The following is an 18,471-nucleotide window of genomic DNA, read 5'->3' as shown; positions in this document are numbered from 1 at the left end:
AATTAATGTGGATTTGAAATCTGGGCTTGAGCGGACTCCCTGGGCAGGCAGTTGAACATTCCTAAGCCTGTTTCTTTACCTGTAAAAGGGCAATAAGATCTCACTGGGTTGTTTATAGAGGATGAAATGAAATAGAATACTGTATATATAAGTCTGGTATTCAGTGGACGCTTAGGAATGCTACTTGCCTTTATCATATCGTGAAATCTAAAAAATACAACCAAGTAGTGAATGTAACAAAAAAAGGCTCACAGATACAGAGAACAAATTAATGGTTACAAGTGAGGAGGAGGAAGGGGCAATACAGGAGTGGGAGTTTGGGAGATAGAAACTACTGATGTAAGATACGCTACAGGGGATAAGTACAACACAGGGGATATAGCCAATGTTTTGTAATGTAAATGGAGTTTAACCTTTAAAAATTGTATGAACATAAAATTTAAAGGAAATGGCAACCCACTCCAGTAATCTTGTCTGGAAAATCCCATGGATAAAGGAGCCTGACGGGCTACAGCTCATGGGGTTGCAGAGTCGGACACGACTAAGTGACTGAGCACATAGAATCATGGGCAAACAACTGCCTCTTGTTTGAAATCACTTTAACAACAACAACAACAAAAAACTTATTTGCTTACAAAAATTTCGCTTGGAAAGGAAACTGAAAACTTCTGGGGTACACCCGCCCACCCTGTACGCCAGAGTCGGGAATCAAATACTCGTCTCTTCTCCCTCTCCCTTTCTGGGGTGGCCCCCAGCGGCCGGGAGCCCGGGGACAGGAAATGCCAAAGAAGGCGGAGGCGGGGCCAGCGGAAGCGCTCGCGCGCCGCTGTCAGCTGCGCCGGAAGTTCCTGGCCAGGCCTGGCGGTAACCTTGGAGTCTCAGCCGGTGGTGCTGCCGCCGCCGTCGCCGCAGGGGTGGGCTTTGGGAGTCCGAGCCTCAGCCGGAGCCAGGCCTGTTAGGTGCCAGGAGCCGCCGGAGTTGCGCGGGAGTTCGCTGAGGATCTCGGGGAGCAGGAACTGTGGGCGCAGGGCCGCCCAGCCGACATGTCTCTAGTTGCGGAAGCCTTAGTCTCCCAGATCGCAGGTAGCGTGTGTGGCCGCGGACCCGGACGGAGGCGGGGGCCGGCGTGGGGTAGTCATAGGGAGCAGTGCGGCTTTAAGCACTGCGGCTTTCCCCCAGGCTTGCAGCATTAGACGCAGAACCCAAGCTTCGGGATAGAGGTGGGCACTGACTACCATCTCCTGGATGAGCAAACTGAGGGGGAGAAACCTGGCTAAGGTCAGCCTGGAGGAGTGGGAATCCCATCCGTTTTTCCTGGGCGGTGCTTTGTCCAGCTACCCATTGGGTCTGGAGGTGTTGGGATAAGTGGAGAACGCTGTGGGCTGGAATTAAGGTGGGAGGCGTGGCCATATCCGAGAGCTTCAGAGTTAAGTGGTGGGGCAGCCTCGGTGTGGAACCTGAAGTTTAAAGTGCTTGTCACTAATGAGTCGCCATTGTCATTTGAGAGGCCAATGAGCAGCACAATATTGCCATTTGCTAGGTCTCCAGCATTCACTGACCCATTTTTAAGGCTGCATGAATTTTTTGAAACACCTTTGACTTGACGGACTGAACATGACTGTTGTAAATAGATTTACAATATATTTTGAAACTTTCTGTTATTGAATATATTTCTGTTATCGAGGTTCTTATTTACTGTAGTGAAAGATACTAAATATTGTTCAGAAAGTAAGAGACTATTGTAGGTATAGGTTGATGGGTTAATCTTTAAATGGAGTTAGTCTTAAATGTCCTAGAAGTATTTTCATTGAGTACGGTAAATATTCAGATACCAGGATACTTAGGTACCTTTGCAATAAGGTAGTATTTTTGAAATGAAAAGTATTGAATGTCATGGAATTTGCCAAAATGTTTTTCATTACATTTGTGTTAAAATTCATTTCTTTTTTCTTTTTCTCACTCAAAGACATTGTCTTCTAAAAGTGAGGGAAGCCCCCACTGGATTGCAAGCTTCTTGAAGGCAGGAATGATATTTACATTGTTTCTAGTATCTTGAGGACCTGTCAGTTGGTGCTCAATAAGTATTTGTGACCTGAATCAATGAATAATCTTGAGATTTCAAGCAATGATTATTTGTTTTTACTGTTCATGTTTTTTTAAAAAGTTATATCATGAATGTAGATTGCTATATTAAAATATTTCACAGTGTATGCTGATATTGGTATACAGTGTGCATGTACCCTAATGTGTGATTTCTTAAGGAAAAAATGAATATCTTTTAATCAATTTGGAACTTTGCTTCAATTACTGAAATTTAGGAGTTTCTATGAATTTGATCAGTCTGCCATCTTAGCTATTTGGGGTGATTACTCTAGGAGGAGGCATTTATAGATGGATAATTTAATAAGTGGTGTTGGGACAGCTCCTACATTATGACACTGCAAGAATAAATTCTAGATGGATTAAAAATTTAAGTGTAAAATAAGAATAAAAACCAAATTGTAATAAAATATTAGGAAAAATATAGGTGATGTAGTGTAGGATGCCTAAGCAAGACACAGTTCAGAGTACATGGAAGAAAAAATTAACAGAATTTTTGCAGATACATTTTAAAAGCTTCGTATGATGAGGCACATGAATTTCTACAAGTCAATAAGAAAAAGGCAGACCAACAGAATCAAAGATAAAGAATAAGAACAGACAGTTTACTAAAGGGGAAATGCAAATCAGCAGTGAATATATGAAAAGATGCCCTCCATCACTAATTTCCACCCAGTCAGATGGGCAGAAATGAATACAATAATTTTTAGTACTGACACTGGCATGGGGAAAACAGTTGCCCTCAAAGTATTGGGGAGTCTGTAAGAAACAGCTGCTTTTGGGGAACTTAACATAGCAATATTTATTTAAATGCTACTGCAGATGGTGATTGCAGCCATGAAATTAAAAAAAAACTTACTCCTTGGAAGGAAAGTTATGACCAACCTAGATAGCATATTAAAAAGCAGAGACATTACTTTGCCAACAAAGGTCCGTCTAGTCAAGGCTATGGTTTTTCCAGTAGTCATGTATGGATGTGAGAGTTGGACTGTGAAGAAAACTGAGCGCCGAAGAATTGATGCTTTTGAACTGTGGTGTTGGAGAAGACTCTTGAGAGTCCCTTGGACTGCAAGGAGATCCAATCAATCCATTCTAAAGGAGATCAGTCCGGGGTATTTATTGGAAGGACTGATGCTAAAGCTGAAACTCCAATGCTTTGGCTACCTCATGCAAAGAGTTGACTCACTGGAAAAGACCCTGATGCTGGGAGGGATTGGGGGCAGGAGGAGAAGGGGATGACAGAGGATGAGATGGCTGGATAGCATCACTGACTCGATGGACATGAGTTTGAGTGAACTCTGGGAGTTGGTGATATTCAGGGAGACCTGGCGTGCTGTGATTCATGGGGTCACAAAGAGTTGGACACGACTGAGCGACTGAACTGAACTGAATTGACTCAGAAATTCTTTATGGGATTTATCTGATAGAAATAGAAGAGCCAGTATTTAAAGAAATATACAACTGTAGTAATTGTAGTATTATCTGTAATAGCAAAAACCCAGAGACATCCTAAATATATGTTAAGTTACAGCATGCGTGGTCAGTTGTGTCTGACTCTTTGTGACCTCATAGCCTGCCAGACTCCTCTGTTCATGAGCTTTTCCACGTAGGAATACTGGAGTGGGTTGCCATTTCCTACTCCAGGGGAATTCCCTCATCCAGGGATCTAACCCACATCTCTTGTGTCCCCTGAATTGGCAGGCAGAGTCTTTATCACTGCGCCACCTGGGAGGGTATAGTTATGGCATGCCCACATTATTACAGATACTAAAAATATAGAAGTATAGCTGTTAAGCTTTCCTGGTGGCTCATTGGTAAAGAATCTACCTGCCAATGCTGGAGACATGGATTCAATCCCTGGGTTGGGAAAATCCCCTGGAGAAGGAAATGGCAACCCACTCCAGTATTCTTGACTTGGAAATCCCATGGATAGAGGAACCTGATGGGCTGCAGTCCGTGGGGTTGCGTAAGAGTCAGACACGACTTAGTGACTAAACAACAATAGCAACATAGCTGTTAAGCATATTGGCTGAAGACTGATTATCTTAAATATTAATAAAAACAAGTTTAAAACTGTATATATATAGTATGAAACTATATATATAGAGTATGAACTATATATATAGTATATATATATAGTATGAACTATTTAAATAAATGAATTCTGTGTAAATAAGTATATATAATCAAAAAAAAATGTAGGAGAATACTCAATTTTAACTAGTAATTTCAGAGTAATAAGGATAGTGTGTTGGTGGAGTGAGAATATTTTACTTTTAAATTTAAATGGTTGTAATTATAAAAATTTGGAAGGTTATATTTTGGCAACAGCAAAAAAAATGATGGCTAACATAATTTATATGAAACCTTGTATTTGACTAGTAAGTGTGACTAAAATTCAGCAACTATTTACAGTATTCTGCTTCTTGTCACAGCTATTTGTAAGGCCTCCTCAGACAGCCATTTTGCTTTTTTGCATTTCTTTTTCTTGGGGGTGGTCTTGATCTCTGCTTCCTGTACAATGTCAAGAACCTCCATCCATAGTTCATCAGGCACTCTTGTCTATCAGATCTAGTCCCGTAAACCTATTTCTCACACTGTATAATCGTAAGGGATTTGATTTAGGTCATACCTGAATGGTCTAGTGGTTTTCCCTACTTTCTTCAATTTAAGTCTGAATTTGGCAATAAGGAGTTCATGATCTGAGCCACAGTCAGCTCCCAGTCTTGTTTTTGCTGACTTTATAGAGCTGCTACATCTTTGGCTGCAAAGAATATAATCAATCTGATTACAGTGTTGGCCATCTGGTGATGTCCATATGTAGAGTCTTCTCCTGTGTTGTTGGAAGAGGGTGTTTCCTATGACCAGTGCGTTCTCTTGGCAGAACTCTTATTAGCCTTTGCCCTGCTTCATTCTGTACACCAAGGCCAAATTTTCACAAATAGCTATGAAAAGAGAAGTGAAAAGCAAAGGAGAAAAGGAAAGATATACCCATTTGAATGCCGAGTTTCAAAGAATAGCAAGGAGAGATAAGAAAGGCTTCCTCAGTGATCAGTGCAAAGAAATAGAGGAAAGCAATAGAATGGGAAAGACTAGAGATCTCTTCAAGAAAATCAGAGATACCAAGGGAACATTTCATGCAAAGATGGGCTCAATAAAGGACAGAAATGGTATGGACCTAACAGAAGCAGAAGACATTAAGAAGAGGTGGCAAGAATACACAGAAGAACTATACAAAAAAGATCTTCATGACCCAGATAATCACAAAGGTGTGATCACTCACCTAGAGCCAGACATCCTGGAATGCGAAGTCAAGTGGCCCTTAGGAAGCATCACAACGAAAAAGCTAGTGAAGGTGATGGAATTCCAGTTGAGCTATTTCAAATCCTAAAAGATGATGCTGTGAAAGTGCTGCACTGAATATGCCAGCAAATTTGGAAAACTCAGCAGTGGCCACAGGACTGGAAAATGTCAGTTTTCATTCCAGTCCCAAAGAAAGGCAATGCCAAAGAATGCTCATACTACTGCGCATTTGCACTCATCTGACATGCTAGTAAAGTAATGCTCAAAACTCTCCAAGCCAATCTTCAACAATAGTTCACGTGAACCGTGAACTTCTAGATGTTCAAGCTGGTTTTAGAACAGGCAGAGGAACCAGAGATCCAAGTTGTCAACATCTGCTGGATCATCAAAAAAGCAAGAGAGTTCCAGAAAAACTTCTATTTCTGCTTTATTAACTATGCCAAAGCCTTTGACTGTGTGGATCACAATAAACTGTGGAAAATTCTGAAAGAGATAGGAATACCAGACCACCTGACCTGCCTCTTGAGAAACCTGTATGCAGGTCAGGAAGCAACAGTTAGAACTGGACATGGAACAACAGACTGGTTCCAAATAGGAAAAGGAGTATGTCAAGGTTGTATATTGTCACCCTGCTTATTTAACTTCTATGCAGAGTGCATCATGAGAAACACTGGGCTGGAGGAAGCACAAGCTGGAATCTAGATTGCTGGGAGAAATATCAATAACCTCAGGTAAACAGATGACACCAGCCTTATGGCAGAAAGTGAAGAAGAACTAAAAAGCCTCTTGATGCAAGTGAAAGAGGAGAGTGAAAAAGTTGGCTTAAAGCTCAACATTCAGAAAACTAAGATCATGGCATCTGGTCCCATCATTCCATGGCAAATAGTTGGGGAAACAGTGGAAACAGTGTCAGACTTTATTTTTGGGGGCTTCCCTGGTGGCTCAGAGGTTAAAGTGTCTGCCTCCAATTTGGGAGACCCGGGTTCGATCCCTGGGTCGGGAAGATCCCTTGGAGAAGGAAATGGTAACCCACTTCAGTATTCTTGCCTGGAAAATCCCATGGACGGAGAAGCATGGTAGGCTACAGTCCACAGGGTTGCAGAGTCGGACACGACTGAGCGACTTCACTTTCACCTTCAAGTCACTGCAGATGGTGATTGCAGCCATGAAATTAAAAGATGCTTATTCCTTGAAAAGAAAGTTATGACCAACCTAGACAGCATATTAAAAAGCAGAGACATTCCTTTGCCAACAAAGGTCCGTCTAGTCAAGGCTATGGTTTTTCCAGTAGTCATGTATGGATGTGAGAGTTGGACTATAAAGAAAGCTGAGCGCCGAAGAATTGATGCTTTTGAACTGTGGTGTTGGAGAAGACTCTTGAGAGTCCCTTGGACTGCAAGGAGATCCAACCAGTCCATCCTAAAGGAAATCAGTCCCGAATATTCATTGAAAGGACTGATTCTGAAGCTAAAACTCTAATCCTTTGGCCACCTGATGCAAAAAGCTGACTCATTTGAAAAGACCCTGATGCTGGGAAAGATTGAAGACAGGAAGAGAAGGGGATGATAGAGGATGAGATGGTTGGATGGCATCACCGACTCAATGGACATGAGTTTGGGTAAACTCTGGGAGTTGGTGATGGACAGGGAGGCCTGATAATGGATAGGGATCCCTGTGGATAGGGAGACACACATACAAACACAGACAGACAAACAGACACATAGACACACAGAGACACACACACAGGCATATGTTCTTGTGGAGGTTGGCCAACCAGATGCTAAGGCCGCAATGTAGATAGCTGTGAAGGGGCTCCAAGAGCAGAGAGCATGTGCAACTGCTTGCAGAGCCTGAGCTTTGTTTGTTAGTAAGTTAGGCCCACCCAGGATAATCTCCCTTTTGATTAACATAAAGTCAGCTCATTGGGGCTTGCTTTAATTATGTCAGCAAAATTCCTTCCCAGCTTGCCTAGAGTAGTATTTGAATAACTGGGAGGTGTTTGCTACAAAGTGGCTGTCTTCCCTCTGTGTTCCCAACACCTGCTGAAGGATGTCCTTGTAGCTCACCCTAGTAAGACGCAGTAGAAAGGGTATTCTGGCAAAGGTAGTTTAGTCTCACCAGTTTAATGGACTTCAGAGCCATCACAGGTGTATATGAATTTGCTGATATAAATGGTACTTGGCAAATACATATTTGTGTATCTAACTGAATAGTTTATTTGGATAATTTTTTTAAGGAGAGAATTTTGAATTTTTCTTTTAACTTAGTGACATTTAAAGGAATGGTAACACGATTTTTGAACTAAAGTTTGAATCTCTAGATAAGGACGTGCTAGATTAAGAACTGTAAAAGGAGGATAAATAGTCTGGATATTGAATGGTTTTCAGAATCTTTTATAACAGCCTGTGTATTTTAAATTTTCACTTGCTTTTTTTTTAAACTGGCAAGATTTTCAACACATTACTTGAGTTTCAGGTTAAAAAATTAGTTTTTACAGATAGTTGGGTATGAACATACCTTGAGGAATGATTCAGTATTCGCATTTGGGTTGTGTGACCACATTTGGCGTGGTCACTGTAGTAGCCAAAAGGATGAAATATTGTGATAGGAAAGGGCTGACTCATTAGCCTATCTCTGTACCAGGAGAGTACAGAGACCTATGTACCTATCTCTGCTCCAACTTTTAGGGTTCCACACTGTCATCAGATACTTGGAAAAAGCTAGAGAGATACTAAATTTAAACTGCGGGAATCTTCTACAGTGCTGATCACTTCCTTCGCCTTGCTTTCTCCTTGTGGACTTGGAAGTGAGAGTCAGACCTGGGTTCTTATTCAGCTACTTGCTAAAAGTGTGACCTTAGGCAAGTCACTTGCCTTTTTAAGCTTCAGGTTTCTTATTTGCAAATTGGTAAAGATAATTGTAGATTATTTAAAGATTGGATAAAAAATAGAAAATGTTTGGCATTGTGTCTGGCACATAGTAAGTGCTCAATAAGTGTTCATTAATGTTATTTTCTGTGGTGTTGGAGAAGACTCTTGAGAGTCCCTTGGACTGCAAGGAGATCCAACCAGTCCATTCTAAAGGAGATCAGTCCTGGGTGTTCTTTGGAAGGACTGATGCTAACGCTGAAACTCCAATACTTTGGCCACTTCATGCGAAGAGTTGACTCATTGGAAAAGACTCTGATGCTGGGAGGGATTGGGAGCAGGAGGAGAAGGGGACAACAGAGGATGAGATGGCTGGATGGCATCACTGATTTGATGGACATGAGTTTGGGTGAACTCCGAGAGTTGGTGATGAACAGGGAGGCCTGGTGTGCTGCGATTCAAGGGGTCACAAAGAGTCGGACACAACTGAGTGACTGAACTGAACTGAACTGAATATTATTTTTGGCTCATTAACCTATCAGTTTTTCTCTCTCACTGTACTTTGCCTCTGTTCTCTTGTGTAAAAATACAAGTTTGGTAAAACTTTTAAAATTACTTTTAGATAAAATACATAATTTATTTCAATAATATAAAACATCTGTAAACAGTTATTACATTTATTAAAGTTACTTCTATAACAAATTATTCTGATATTTGTTTCAAGATTATACCTTTGATAAGTTTCAGCCATTCTTACCTTCATTATATAATTGAATCTTCAGTATAGGTCATAGGTGTAGATACTCTGAGGCTTTTTCAGTAGTGGTTTATTTATGAGGTTTTGCTGAAAAGTTTTAGCCTTAAAAAATTAGTTGTTATGTATCTGGTTGATGATAAGAGTAAGGGTCCATTTTTTACCTACTGTGCTAGATAATACATAGCTGCTGATAGTAACAATTTGATCCTTTTAGGTGTTGTTTTTGTTTTATGGATAAGGAAATTGAAACTTGTATAAAAACAAGGGCACTGGAGTAAGATGGAACTGAGTTCTAAGCTCAGTTCTGCCTTTTGTTTAATAATCTTGGGCAGACCTTAATAGGCCACTTTCCTTATTTGTCAGAGGGGGACAGTATATTTTATAAAGTATGGTAAGCACCTCATTTAGGGTGGTACATGGTATGTTTAGTACATGGTAGTTTCTGTTATTACTTTGTTTTCCTGGTGCCTTTGAGGATGTTACCATTGTAATATCCTCTTAATATTTTGGACAGCAAAATATCCGAAGTGTCTTTATTTTTATTAACTATACCATCCCATCTTTTCTGAGTTAGTGACTATTACTTCACTGATGTGTTGATATATTTTAAGCATATTAGTCAATTTCATCATAGCACAGTTAATAATCTTTTGAAATCAGGACAGTGTCTGTTCTGTTCTTTATTTAGAAGCTCCGTAAAGTACGTAAAGGATGAAAAAGAAGACTTGGGATATTTCATTTATCTCATTGTGGGTATGCAGGTGTTTGATTATTTAAATATGTTAATAATTTCCTTCTAGCAGTAACATTACTTTATGGTAATGTTTATCATCTCGGAAAGTAGTTTTACAGTTCCATGACATCCTTATGTAAACATGAAGTTAAGTGTAATAAGTACAGACATGTTTAAAAATTTTGTTTTTATATCAGTAATGAACTTTTTTATTCCATCTTTCTTTCACATGAATACTGGGAAATCTGGACTTAGAGCATTTCAGGAGGATTCTAGAGGCTCAGTGAAGTGGAAACTATGGGTTAAAAGTCCTTTGTATAATAGAAGTGATGCTGTTGGTTACAAGGTTTATTGAGAATAAAGAAATGATAGTCAGGGCTCTTATATCTGTATATCGAATATCTAATAATCATTGCAACAGATATTTGAAAAAATACATTAAATTTCTTTGTTATTGAAAATAAAGGTTTGTTAGTTATTTGTAAACTGCATTCTGAGGATTTTCCAGTATTGGGGAAGGCACTGAAGGATTAATAAGAAGTTACTGAATTGGCCATAACATTGCAGAGAATCTTTTTTCATTTGTGTTCATTGTAGAAATAGTCTCAAACTGTAGTGCTTATCACCTTGGCACCTGTGAAGTATATATTGAAGGGGCAGATGCAAAAACAAAGACAAAATAGGTTATCCTTCACATTAGAGGCAAAACACAATTTATTGACATCAGTGTGATCTGTTTTCTTTTATCATGTTTGTATTCATGAATAGGTTGGAAACCAAATTCTTAGAGCCAATAATTTGTTTCATTTTAGAAAACTTTGGTATGCTGTGAAGATCACATGAGAGACTTGTTTTTGACCTTGTAATAGTCCATATTAAGCATAACATGAATTTTGCTTCTGTTGTATGCTTTATTAACAATCTATACTCTGAAATTACTTGACTTTTCATTTTTAGCTTAAGAGATTTTGGTGCCCCATACAATTTGTCAGTCTCTCTTCTGTGAGAACTTCTGAGTTATTAATGTTAGCTCAAGCCTTTCATATTTGAGTGAAAATTGAAAGAACACATGATCAAACTTCTTAACATTTTTCAAACATTTTTGATATTTCTTGATAAGCAGTTATCAGATGGACTAAAGATGTCAACTGGAGATGAGATATTAAATTCAGGCTTCTCATTTTTTGTTCAAAGACAGAAGTTATATTCAGCAAATCTAGCTACAGACATTTATGTGTAGAAGTATCTGCCTTGGCAGTAAGAGAAATGCATGTTTAATTTTTTATTGCTTTGTAAATGATCCTGTGCTCTATTCTTGAACACTTTTCTTATTTTTGTACGCTTTATAAATGAATCATGGTTTTGAACTTTTCTACATCAGTAATAAAAATGAAATTTGATTGGTTAGTAATAAAGAAGGTTCTTTTCATAAAAACAATCATTTTGTCATGGCAAGTCCCATTAACTGTAACTGCTTTAGCAAAATAGAAACCATAAAAAGCATTTCATTATGCTTATACACTTAGCTCTGTTTTTGTGCTGATTATATATTTTTATCTCTAAGAACTTTTATAAGCTGAAGAAGTTACTTCATGACTTAACCTGAGATGTTAATTTGGTTAGATGATTTTATTTCCAGACTTACAGCAATTTTTTGCTGTCAGTTATCTTTTAGGCTTTAGATAGCAAAAGACCTGCTTGTATTTTCCATAGAATATATTTTTAGGCTGAGTATCTAGTTTGTGCTGGGTGCTCTGCTAGGTGCTGGGGTACAAAACTGGGGAACAGTTGTTGCTTTTGATGAACTTAACATCCTTGTGTGGGACGCATCCACCAAAACCGATAATTTGAATACAAAGTGGTATGTCCTATAATACAGATGCTAATTTAGGAAGTCTCTACTGAGTCTTTTACCTCTCTTCTCTCAAACCGAGTTAGGGGTGTTAGATATTTAGAGAACATCTGAACTCCTCTCCCTGCACCCTCACCCTCTGTCTGGCGCACTTGTGATTATTATTATTTGTGTTTTTACTCAGTTCAGATTTCATCTCCTCTTGTGAATTCTTTCCTGTCTTCCTCAAGCAGGTTGTTGTTTTTTCAAGAAGATTCCTATAGTGCTTTATACAAACCTCTGGTCTGATGCTTGTATTAATGTTACTGAATACATTCTGTGAGCTTAGAGATTGTATATGGCATTTACATAGTTTATCTAGTTTTATTCTTCCAACGCCCTTACAAGGTGGGTCATTTTCCTCTTTTTACAGATGAAGAAAATGAGGCAAGAAAGATTACACAACTAGGCCTAGGTCACTTAGGCGATAAGTTGTAGAATTGGGAGGGGAACCCAGCCATGTCTCACTTCGAGACCTGTGTTTTCCCCCCACCCCACCTGTATTGGTTTATTGTATTGTAAATGCTTATGTGTATCTCAGTCACCTCTTCTCACTCCCCCTGTTCTGTGCCCCCCACCTACTCAACAAAATTAGATCCTAGAGAGCAGTGGCAGTTTTATATTAATCTTTGTCTATTTATCATAGTCCTTGGTACATTTTGCAAGTTTAATAACCTGTGGTAGTTCAGTTAAAGGCTTTAATATATTTTTTTCTGCCTCTCTGAGGATTTTCTTTCCCTGTGTTCCTGTTCATGAAGGGATTCTGTGATGGTTAGGCTGTATTATCTTAATTCCTGTTTATTTTGTCTTTTTGTTTTTGTTGTTCTTGGGGAATCTTGCAATTCTGCTAGGATTTCTGGAGATATAACAACAGATCAAATCCTCTGTAGGGAATCATTTGTCTCATGGCTACCAGAGAGGAGTGAGGCAGGAGAAATAGAGAGTTCTCTGGTTACCTAGCTTGATAGAAAGTGAATCTGTGTCTAGTATTAGAACATAGTAGATACTTAAAATAGCAGATTCTATTATTACAATGATTGTAATGAGTTTACAGTGGTGGGGAGGATTGCTTCTTAGTTGAAGGGACATTTATTTTCCATTTACTAGGATTAGATTGAGAAAACCATTAAATCTTGAAGGTTAACATTGTTAGCAGTGTTGAGGTCTTATATTTGTGTGGGACTGTTTGTCTTTTCTCAGTTTTTTGGCCAGATATTGCGCTTTTAATCTAAACCAGCTGTTTTTGTATAGCTCTGCTATTGATCACATATTCATCTTTGTTTCTGAGAAAAGCTTAGACATGGTGTCAGTGTTTCCTCTTTTATGAATTCCAGATTACCATTTTTAAAAACAAAATTCACATTTTGAGCCCTAGCTACATGGTTCATATCTATTCATAGTCACTTGGAGTTGGCCAGCTTTTTATTGGAAATTAATGAAAAATGATGGATCATTTTTATAATGAGACAGAGTCTAAACATAACCCTTTGAGAGGATGACATATGAATCCTTACTGAATAAGAATGGAACGTTTTCAGTTTTAGCTTGTATTCACTGTAGTCTGGGTTATTGGCTTGATGATGCTATGAATTTGTTTTCTTCACCCTTGTTAACCTCCAGAAATTTGTCTGTTTTATGAAATTGATCCTTGAGTAACTTTTTGAAATTGATCTCTAGTTTCAAATAGATAGGTTCAAATGGCTCACGTTCAAATCTCATAACTACTAACTTAATTTTACTTTCCTTATTGATTACATCTAATGGAAAAACTATCATTTAACCACTTTCTGTTTCCAGAACAAGTGCGGCCTCAGTTCATTAATCTTAAAAGCTTATTCTGGAACACTGTAAAGTTGCAACATGTTAACTAAAGCATGTTTTAAAACATGGCTGTAAGCCATATCCACAAATACTTAAGTAGAATAAGATGGGCAAAAATCTTCTTGAATAAAATTAATCTACACAGATCCTTACTGCCAGTCTTTAATGAGGCAAATGAATGAAAGGGGTAAAAAGAACTTACTCTTATTTCAGGTGTACTCCATGCCCTCTGGATAGTCTTTTTTTTTTTTTTTTTTTTTTTTGTGGTCACAGACCATCTTCATCAGATTTACTGGGCATGCCTGTAGCAAGTTTGGATTCTTGGCCTTCATTTCTACAGTATCAGAATCTCTGAGTTTAGGGTTTGATGGAAATACATTTTTATGAAGTTTTTTAGGGGATTCTTATATATTAAGGGTTGAGAACCATTGTTGTAGAATGATTATAATTGCTTTAATTATAATTAGTTATAATAATTATTACCCAAGTATGTTTATTTGTGGGTTCTGTAAGAGGTTAGCTAACACAGTTGTGTGTTCATTGACGCTGGAGCCACTATCTGACAAACCCTAGCCCTTGTCACTGATTAGCACTATGACTTCGGCAAATTATTTATGGATGTGCCTTAGTTTTCTTACAGTAAAATAGGGATAGTAATAGTAGTGTCTACCTCATTAACGGAGAAGGCAATGGCACCCCACTCCAGTACTCTTGCCTGGAAAATCTCGTGGATAGAGGAGCCTGGTGGGCTACAGTCCATAGTGTTGCGAAGAATCAGACACGACTGAAGCAACTTAGCACACATGCACCTCATAATGTTGTGAAACGGTTTCTATGTCAAGCAGTTAAGTGCACAATAAATGCAAGAAGTGTTTTAAGATCTATTTATGATCTATAATTTATATACCTTTTTAAATGTAAAATTAAAAAAAAATTTAGTATATTTATAGAGATGTAATTGTTACCATAATCCAGTTGTAGGACAAACATTTTCTTCACCCCCAAAAGAAATTTCTTGCCTATATACAATCATTTCTCTTCCCAGGCCCGCCTAGTCTACCACTAACCTACTTTCTGTCTGTAGATTTGCCTCTTCTGAATATCTTGTATAAATGGAATCATACAATGTGTATTCTTTAGCATGGCTTTTTTCACTGGGAATAATGCTTTTGAAATTCATCTATGTTGCATCTATCAGGTATTCTACTTGATTCTTTTTTATTGCCAAATAGTGTTCTATGGTATGGATATACCACATTTTGTTTACTCATCAGCTGATGGTCATTGAGGTTGCTTCCACCATTTGATTATTATGAATAATGCTGCTGTGAACTTTCTTGTACAAATCTGTATGTGAAGATGTTTTCCCATTTCACATGGGTGAAATCCTAAGAGTGGAATTCTGAATCATAATGGTAATTTTCAGAAACCACTAAACATTTTATATCCCTACCAGCACTGTGTGAGAATTCCAAATGCTCCATAGCCTTTAAATATTTGTTACTGTCTGTCTTGTTAATTATAGTCATTTTAGTGGCTCTGAAGTGGCATCTCCTTGGTTTTGAATTGTGTCTCCCTAGTGACTCATGATATTGAGGATTTTTTCATGTGCTTGTTGGCCATTCATGGAGAAATATCTATTCATATCCTATGCTCATTGAAAAGACTGAGTTGTCATCTTTATTATGAGTTGTAAGCATGTTAAAATGTATAGATATTAGCTGTAAAGTTCCTGAGGAATCTTAACTGCTGTCACCACCACGCCACCACCACTACCATCATCATCTGCGAAAGTAGAAGTCTAATTTTTTTTAATTTATTTTTTTATTGAACGATAATTGCTTTACAGAATTTAGTTGTTTTCTGTCAAACCTCAGCATGAATCAGCCATAGGTATACATATATCCCCTCCCTTTTGAACCTCCCTCCCATCTTCCTCCCCATCCCACCCCACTAGGTTGATACAGAGCCCCTGTGTGAGTTTCCTGAGCCATACAGCAAGTCCCCGTTGGCTATCTGTTTTACATACGGTAATGTAAGTTTCCGTGTTACTCTTTCCATCCATCTCACCCTCTCCTCCCCTGTCCCATGTTCATAAGTCTGTTCTCTATGTCTGTTTCTCTATTGCTGCCCTGTAAATAAGTTCTTCAGTACCATTCTTCTAGATCCTGTATATATGTGTTAGAATACGATATTTATCTTTCTCTTTCTGACTCATTTCACTCTGTATAATAGATTCCAGGTTCATCCACCTCATTAGAACTGACTCAAATGCATTTCTTTTTATGGCTGAGTAACATTCCATTGTGTATATGTACCATACTTCTTTATCCATTTATCTGGTGATGAACATCTAGGTTGCCTCCATGTTCTAGCTGTTGTAAATAGTGCTGCAGTGAACAATGGGATACATGTGTCTTTTTCAATTTTGGTTCCCTCAGGGTATATGCCTAGGAGTGAGATTGCTGGGTCATATGGTGATTTTATTCTTAGTTTTTTAAGGAGTCTCCATTCCGTCTTCCATAGTGGCTGTATCAATTTACATTCCCACCAGCAGTGCAAGAGTGTTCCCTTTTCTCCACACTCTCTCCAGCATTTATTGTTAGTAGACTTTTTGATGATGGCCATTCTGACTGGTATAAGGTGATATCTCATTGTAGTTTTGATTTGCATTTCTCTAACAATGAGTGATGTTGAGCATCTTTTCATGTGTTTGTTAGCCATCTGGATGTCTTCTTTGGAGAAATGTCTGTTAGGTCTTTTCCCCACTTTTTGATTGGGTTGTTTGATTTTTCTGGCATTGAGTTGTATGACTGCTTGTATATTTTAGAAATTAATCCTTTGTCAGTTGTTTCATTTGCTATTGTTTTCTCCCATTCTGAGGGTTGTCTTTTCACCTTGCTTATAGTTTCCCTTGCTGTGCAAAAGCTTTTAAGTTTAATCAGGTCCCGCTTGTTTATACTTTTATACTTATACTTTACTTTTATACTTATACTTTTGTTTTTATTTCCATTACTCTAGGAGGTGGGTCGTAGAGGATCTTGCTTAAATTTATGTCACCGAGTGTTCTGCCTATGTTTTCCTCTAAGAGTTTTAAAGTTTCTGGTCTTAAATTTAGGTCTTTAATCCATTCTGAGTTTATCTTTGTGTATGGTGTTAGGAAGTGTTCTACTTTCATTCTTTTACATGTAGCTGTCCAGTTTTCTCAGCACCATTTATTGAAGAGGCTGTCTTTGCCCCATTGCATATTCTTGTCTCCTTTGTCAAAAATAAGGTACCCATAAGTGCATGGGTTTATTTCAGGGCTTTCTATCTTGTTCCATTGGTCTATATTTCTGTTTCTGTGCTAGTGCCATACTGTCATGATGACTGTAGCTTTGTAGTATAATCTGAAGTCAGGAAGGTTGATTCCTCCTTCTCTATTCTTCTTTCTCAAGACTTCTTTGGCTATTTGGAGTCTTTTGTGTTTCCATAGGAATTGTGAAATTGTTTTCTAGTTCTGTGAAAAATGCCATTGGTAATTTGATAGGGATCACATTGACTCTGTTGATTGCATTTGGCAATATAGTCATTTTCACAGTATTGCTTCTTCCTACCCAGGAACATGGAATATCTCTCCATCTGTTTATGTCATCTTTGATTTCTTTCATTAGTATGTTATAATTTTCTGTGTACAGTTCTTTTGTCTCCTTAGGTAAGTTTATTCCTAGGTATTTAATACTTTTTGTTGCAGTGGTGGATGGGATTGATTCCTTAATTTCTCTTTCTGATTTTTCATTGTTAGTGTATAGAAATGCAAGTGATTTCTGTGTGTTGATTTTGTATCCTGCAACCTTGCTAAATTCACTGATTAGCTCTAGTATTTTCTGATACTATCTTTAAGGTTTTCTATGTACAGTATCGTGTCATCTGCAAACAGTGAGACCTTTACTTCTTTTCTGATCTGGATTCCTTTTATTTCTTTTTCTTCTCTGATTGCTGTAGCTAGGACTTCCAGAACTATGTTGAATAATAGTGGCAAAAGCAGATACCCTTGTCTTGTTCCTGATCTTAGGGGAAATGCTTTCAGTTTTTCACCATTGAGAATAATGTTTGCTGTAGGCTTATCATATATGGCCTTTACTATGTTGAGAGGTTCCTTCTATGCCCATTTTTTTAAAGAGTTTTAATCATAAATGGGTGCTGAATTTTGTCAACGGCTTTTTCTGCATCTATTGAGATTATCAAATTAACAAATTGAAAGACATGTTTGTCTTTCAATTTGTTAATATGGTGTATCACATTGATTGATTTGCGTATTTTGAAGAATCCTTGCATCCCTGAAATACACCCAACTTGATCATGGTGTATGAGCTTTTTGATGTGTTGCTGAATTCTGTTTGCTAAAATTTTGTTGAGGATTTTTGCATCTATGTTCATCAGTGATATTGGCCTGTAGTTTTCTTTTTTTGTGTTGATTTTGTCTGGTTTTGGTATCAGGGTGATAGTGGCCTTGTAGAATGAGTTTGGAAGTGTTCCTTCCTCTGTAATTTTGAAAAAGAGTTTTAGAAGGATAGGCATTAGCTCTTTAAATGTTTGATAGAATTCTCCTGTGAAGCCATCTGGTCCTGGGCTTTTGTTTTTTGGGAGATTTTTGATTACAGCTTCAATTTCAGTGCTTGTAATTGGAGTGTTCATAACTTCTATTTCTTCTTGGGAAAGCTGAGCGCAGAAGAATTGAAGCATTTGAACTGTGGTGTTGGAGAAGGCTCTTGAGAGTCCCTTGGACTGCAGGGAGATCCAACCAGTCCATCCTAAAGGAGTTCAGTCCTGGGTGTTCATTCGAGGGACTGATGTTGAAGCTGAAACTCCAATACTTGGGCCACCTGATGCGAAGAGCTGACTCATCTGAAAAGACCCTGATGCTGGGAAAGATTGAGGGCAGGAGGAGAAGGGGACGACAGAGAATGAGATGGTTGGATGATGTCACTGACTCAATGGACATGGGTTTGGGTGGATT

General features: G+C 38.2%; 1 protein-coding gene across 3 annotated transcripts in view; it reads left to right on the top strand.

The window, feature by feature from the left end:
* Window positions 1-819: 819 nt before the first annotated feature.
* MTX2 (metaxin 2) overlaps window positions 820-18,471 on the top strand; it is a 76,245-nt gene continuing 58,593 nt past the window's right edge. The window contains exon 1 of one of the 3 annotated variants that reach the window (XM_025274401.3): window positions 820-1,083. In XM_025274401.3, coding sequence (XP_025130186.1) covers window positions 1,044-1,083 — 40 coding nt within the window. In that variant the 5' untranslated portion in view covers window positions 820-1,043. The remainder of the gene's footprint in view (window positions 1,084-18,471) is intronic. The other 2 variants (XM_006066086.4, XM_025274403.3) reach the window with 2 other exon arrangements.

Source organism: Bubalus bubalis, chromosome 2 (genome assembly GCF_019923935.1).
Source record: "Bubalus bubalis isolate 160015118507 breed Murrah chromosome 2, NDDB_SH_1, whole genome shotgun sequence".
NCBI lineage: Eukaryota > Metazoa > Chordata > Mammalia > Artiodactyla > Bovidae > Bubalus > Bubalus bubalis.
This window is presented reverse-complemented; position numbering and strand designations above follow the sequence as displayed.